The sequence below is a fragment of the Triticum aestivum genome, chromosome 5D (assembly GCF_018294505.1).
Source record: "Triticum aestivum cultivar Chinese Spring chromosome 5D, IWGSC CS RefSeq v2.1, whole genome shotgun sequence".
NCBI lineage: Eukaryota > Viridiplantae > Streptophyta > Magnoliopsida > Poales > Poaceae > Triticum > Triticum aestivum.
In genome coordinates, this window is record NC_057808.1 from 268959074 (window position 1) to 268965526 (window position 6453).

Sequence of the window (6453 nt, forward strand, 5' to 3'; positions counted from 1 at the left end):
TTGGGTGTAGCTAATATTCGAGTGTGTTTCATGAATGGATCAATATTTGAGCATGATGGGCTAGGGATAGCTTATTTTAGCATTGATATTTTGAAAGACATGGTTGCTTGTTGATATGCTTGAGTATCTAAATTATTATGTCAAAACTAGACTATTGCTTTGAATCAGATAACAGTCCAAATGTCCATGCTGCAAAGAAAAGAATATGATATGACATGATAAACAGCACCCCACATCAAAAATTCTGTTATTATCACTTACCTACTCGAGGACGAGCAGGAGTTAAGCTTGGGGATGCTGATACGTCTCCAACGTATCTATAATTTTTTATTGTTCCATGCTGTTTTATTATCAATATTGGATGTTTTATAGTCATTTTATAGTCAATTTATATCATTTTTTGGTACTAACCTATTAACATAGTGCCAAGTGCCAGTTGCTGTTTTTTTCATGTTTTTTACATCGCAGGAAATCAATGTCAAACGGAGTCCAAATGCCACGAAACTTCACGGAGATTTTTTATGGACCAGAAGGAAGATGTTGCCCTGGTTGCACCTAGGGGGAGTCCCGAGGAGGGGACAACCCACCAGGGCGCGCCAGGAGGCCCAGGTGCGCCCTGGTGGGTTGTGCCCACCTCGGGTGCCCCCCGGACAGCCTCTTTGCTCTATAAATACCCCAATATTCCAAAAACCCTAGGGGAGTCGATGAAATATTCATCCAGCCGCCACAGAGTCCAGAACCACCAGATCCAATCTAGACACCATCTCGGATGGGGTTCACCACCTCCATTGGTGCCTCTCCGATGATGCGTGAGTAGTTCTTTGTAGACCTACGGGTCCGTAGTTAGTAGCTAGATGGTTTTCTCTCTCTCGCTGAATTCTCAATACAATGGTCTCTTGAAGATCCATATGATGTAACTCTTTTTGCGGTGTGTTTGTTGGGATCTGATGAACCTTGAGTTTATGATCAGTCATATCTTTTTATATCCATGGAAGTTATTTGAGTTTTTTTGATCTCTTATATGCATGATCTTTTATAGCCTCGTATTTCTTCTCCGATATTTGGGTTTTGTTTGGCCAACTTGATCTATTTATCTTACAATGGGAAGAGGTGCCCGGTAGTGGGTTCGATCTTACGGTGCTTGATCCCAGTGACAGAAAGGGAAACGACACATATGTATCGTTGCTACTAAGGATAAAACGATGGAGTCTATCTCTACATAGATAGATCTTGTCTACATCATGTCATCGTTCTTATTGCATTACTCCGTTTTTCCATGAACTTAATACACTAGATGCATGCTGGATAGCGGTCGATGTGTGGAGTAATAGTAGTAGATGCACGCAGGAGTCGGTCTACTAATCTTGGACGTGATGCCTATGTAATGATCATTGCCTGGATATCGTCATAATTATTTGAAGTTCTATCAATTGCCCAACAGTAATTTGTTTACCCACCGTTTGCTATCTTTCTCGAGAGAAGCCACTAGTGAAATCTACGGCCCCGGGGTCTTCTTTCTCATATATTTGCCTTGCGATCTATTTTTTCCCTGCGTTTATTTTTAGATCTATTAAACCAAAAATACAAAAATACCTTGCTGCAATTTATTCTTATTTATTTTGTTTGGCGTTCGATCAATCAATCTACTAAATTTTCGTCACGTCCGTTTTGCCTATCTTGAGGCGCCGTTACCCAAAAGGGATTGACAACCTCTTTAACACGTCGGGTTGCGAGGATTTATTATCTGTGTGCAGGTGTTGTTTACGTTGTGTTGCTTGGTTCTCCTACTGGTTCGATAACCTTGGTTTCTTCATTGAGGGAAATACCTACTGTTGATGTGCTGCATCATCCCTTCCTCTTTGGAAAAATACCGATGTAGTCCTAGCAGACAGGAGTTTTCTGACGCCATAGCCAGGGAGAGCCACGGGAGCGCACCAAGCAGCCGCGCCCCATGGGGTTGGAAGGTGGCGCCGTTGGCCGAGCGGCCAGCGACGGGGGAAGGTGGCCACCGCGGCCGGAGTGGTGGGCGGCGCGAGGGAGGGGTGGGAGCAGGGAGCGCTAGGGCAGGAGCCACCGTATTCTCGACATGAAAGGCAGATTCAATGCTTTAGGTTTCAGCTATCTGACGACAACCACATAGTCCATCTCAAGAATGATTGGACCTCTATACAATTTCCACAACGTCTGCACACCAATCAGAGCAGACATGCTCTCAGCCTTTCAACAGAACGACACACACACATATGATGGCTCAGAGAAAAGAAAACTCTGCCTCGGTAGTCCAGAATCAGGTGAGAAGGTAGCATCTGTATTTAATGTATTTAATATGACAGTGCCTGCACTGTGAAAAGGACATATTTGACCATTTTCTAAAACTTTAGCATAAAATGGACCGAATCTGATTATTATACACAATTTGACCCTTTTGCACGACGCCGTAAGCTGGGACGACATCGTGCTATCTAGCATGACGCCCCAGTCCTAGATAACTTGTAACTTTTTTTGACCTTAAAACTTAGCATAGCTAGAGCAGAGGCAATGTTAAAAAAAATGTTAGGCCAAGACGGTTAGAACAAAGCTATCAATATCAAAAATAAATTAATCGGCTAGCATTCGTTGTAGGAATAATTCCGTTCAAGCCACTAAGTAATTCTGATATTTGGTTGCAGCCACTGAAACTTGACGAATTCAGTGTGTGCCACTACATACCCCTACGTGCCGTCTCCGTCAGTTATCATGTCAAATATAGCAAATGGGAGACACGTTTAACTTTAGCTTCTGCTGTGATATCATATAATTTGCACTCAATAAACATGGGTACTCTCAGCATAATAGCATATCCCTAATTTTCGCCCACCTCGCGTGGCATATCATATATCAAAGAGAAGCTTTGCAACGCTACACACAATGTTACATTTGAATACATGCGAATCCACTGTGCACCTGAGCAGGATGTATAATACCACTTGCTTGTTCATACGAACACAGGAAAGTTATATATATACCAGTAAAACTGAGACACTAACCATTCCTAGGGCTTATTCACTTGGATTTGTTTCGAAATCGCTGGCCCTTCTTGCCCCCTGAGTTGTTACTTCCACCCCAAGCACTGCCCCAGAAAAACAGTGACATCCAGAAGAGAACTGCAAAGAATATCCGTAACGTATCCTGTAATCTTGACAACCTCTCTTGCCAATCTGCCCAAATGAAAAAACAAGATCAATTACATGCAGCCATGTCACAAGGATGCAACCATTATGTAGGACCTACAATTTTGAGGGAGAAACTGCCATACACAAGAAAACCATGTGCTAAAATGTAGAGAACTGATGGGTCCTCACTCCATAAGAACATATGTACAGAAACCATCCATTGCTCTGCTGGCTGAAGGCTCAAACAATATTAACTCTTAACGTTGACCTTGACAATCTAGATTAACTGTTCCAGTCCAGAGCCCCAGATGCAAGAAGTATTGATGAACTTCAGTAACCAACTAAGGTAATTAATTTCTGATTGGATGTATCTGTTTCTCAAAATAACCTATTGCTGACATGCTTCGAAGAAAACCTGTGGATCTTGTTGATGAAAGACGCTCTAGGTGTTCTCAAAACAACCATGGACTCCAGTACAAAGACTAAGGAAGAGAGACACTGTGTGAATATGCAGTGGGCATTGTTCTTCTATGTGTATGGTACGTAAGCTCTAGGCAATTTGAGACTGCAACTGAAGCTTCTTGTCAATGAGGTTAAGGGTACAAGCCCTAGGCCAATGAGCTACAAATGTTTGCAAAGTATATTGTTAGACTTTGTGCTTCATGATCCGGCTGTGAGGTTAGACCATGTTTGAGTTTGTGTGTCACCTAGTAAAGTCTTTGTATTTATTCAAAAGTAATTGCAGCAAGCTATTTAGATCCACACAAAGAAAAGGAACCAGTTAGAACGCCAAACATTGAATGACTTGGTGTGAGTAGCTTTCAAAAGAGGCGTGAGAAGGTGGGCGGCAAAAGCTATGACCCTTTGGTCATTGAGGATTTTGATTGGGACTATATATGGGTTGACCCAAGAATTCCACCACATCGAGGTGCTTTAGGGTGTCCTGAGGACATTATGGCTATGTTTGGTTTTAGCCCAAGTTTGCCCTACCAGCCAAATATTTGGCCAAGCTTTTGCTTTGCCATGAGTTGCCCAACATTGACAAGAAAAATGAACTAGAGTTGGCTAAGAGACATCAGCTTGACAAAAAATCAGCAACCATAAAAATTAGCTGCTGCTCTTGAGCGAAACACTGCCTCCGGTGCCTCGAACTCCCACAATGACGCAGGAAATAGGGGGATATGGGGACATCATATGGAAAATAAACGTCCCAGATCCCAGAGAGAATCAAGATCTTTGGCTGGAGGGTTGCTACGTGCTCGTTAGCAACAAAAAGAAATAAATGTAAACGTACAATCGTCCATGACAATGTGTGTGACATCTGCGGTAATGGAGCTGAGGATGAATACCACGCCGTCATCGCATGCACTAAGAGTAGAGCCCTAAGGTTTGAAATGAGAAAGAAATGGGCTCTACCGAATGAGAAGGAGTTCAGATACACCAGTACAGGCTGGCTACAAATTCTGCTTGACAATAATAATGCAGAGACAAGAATCAGAATTGTATTGTTCATGTGGAGAGCTTGGTTCCTGCGGACAATTGTGTCCACAATGATGGGAAAGAATCAGTATCGTGGTCCGTGATGTTTCTGGTTGGGTATGAGGAGAAATTGAAAAATCTGGACCAACCAGCTACGGGAGACAAAGGAAAGAGCAACTGGGCTCTCACTGCTTCTGCCCCTGTCCAACCTAGGGATGCGAGTGGAAACTGGGAGGCTCCGCCTGAGGGGACAGTGAAACTGAACTCTGATGCAGCATTCCTTCCGGACGCCGAGGCGAGCTGGGCGGGTGCAGTAGCACGTGACCACAGGGGCCGAGTCTGCAGAATTGGCGTGAAAGGAATGTTCGCCAATAAAATCACGCCAATTCTGCAGGTCGTCCATCAGCTTAAGGCTGATGCTGGTGGTCAGGAAGCTTTAGCTCCCCTAAGAATACCATTTTACCCTTCAAAGCAGGGCACTCAGTTTTTTAAGGTAGTAATGGAAGAGTTGGTTGGAGTATGGATGAAGCTTATCCGTTGGATTGACATAGGTAGACACTCCATTATCATTGAGGGTGCCGTAGAAGAACTCCTAGGTTACAAGTCATCTTATCTTAACTAAACAAACTACCAGTATATTTTTCGTCTGAACCAAGATGAATCCCATAGAACATGAACTCGCATCCACAGAAAAATAACGCCCCAAATATGGAAACATTTATGCAACAAACTACTCCCACCGCTTCTAAATATAAGCCTTTTTAGAGATTTCAATAGGACTACATACAGATGTATATAGACATATTTTAAAGTGTAGATTCACTCATTTTATTACGTATGTAGTTCGTATTGGAATCTCTAAAATGGCTTATTATTTAGGAACTGAGGGAGTTTTTTTTTTTTGGGTAAGATACGGTCAAGCTCCGCCCCTCATTCGGCCACGGGTATTATCTTGGCGGAAATTTGTAAGGTGCTTTTCCAATCCCCCGAAATGCCAATTTAAGTTCGTGAGAGACGGCTTTCAAGAGCTCCCGTAATGACCAGCAACGATAAACTGAAAATCAATCCTCTAGAGCCTCTAATCCCTAACTACAACTGATTGGAGAGTAGTATAAAAACTACAGTAAGCAAACGGAGAGGTGCGAGGCAGTGGCGCTACCTTGAGGAGATGGAGGCGGTGGCTCGGAGGAGGGCGGCAAGGGTCCGGCAGCGCTTCGGCAGCGGAGGCTGAGCCAAGAACTGCAGCCACGGCCCAAGGCGGAAGTAGAAACCGCGCCTGCTGCTGCTGCTGGTGGATTGAAGCGGAGGCGGGAAGGACAGACTGGTGGGAGGGCGGACGAGGTGCAGGTGGAGGTGGAGGAGGGGAGAGGTAGGAGACGAGGGGAGCTCGTCGTCGCCATCGGTGAGAGGTGGTAGGTTGCTAGGTTAGGGTGGGAGGCAGGGAAACGTACCTGGGCACCGGGTCTTGTGTGGTGCGCCCGCTGTTCCCCATTCCGGCTGTATGCATACTAAAAACGTTATCCAAAATAATTAAGAACTTTGTTTTAAGTCAAACATTTTTAAGTTTAACTATTTTTATAAAAAACGAGTATACATGTCCATGTGTTGTTACGTACGTACAAACTCGTAAAATCTGATTCATGTGTTATTACGCACCATAGTTTATATTCAATTCTGATAAACATCTATACTAAGGTTACATTGATTATTGATTTTTGAAGTATGAAGTTTTGACGTTAAAAAGCCATCTTAGTGTTCTTCATCTAATGGAAGAGTAGTGGTTCATGGAATAGTTTGTGAAAAACATGATTCTTTTTTAAAG

General features: G+C 43.4%; 1 protein-coding gene across 1 annotated transcript; it reads right to left on the reverse strand.

Annotated features, from left to right (window-relative positions):
* Window positions 1-2837: 2837 nt before the first annotated feature.
* On the reverse strand, window positions 2838-6115 carry LOC123120780 (uncharacterized). Its single transcript, XM_044540768.1, has 2 exons — window positions 5791-6115; window positions 2838-3197 (listed from the first exon to the last, which is right to left on the reverse strand). Exons 1-2 carry the CDS (start codon window positions 6029-6031, stop codon window positions 3043-3045), a joined length of 396 nt encoding a protein of 131 aa, XP_044396703.1. The 5' UTR covers window positions 6032-6115; the 3' UTR covers window positions 2838-3042.
* Between the last annotated feature and the right edge of the window lie 338 nt (window positions 6116-6453).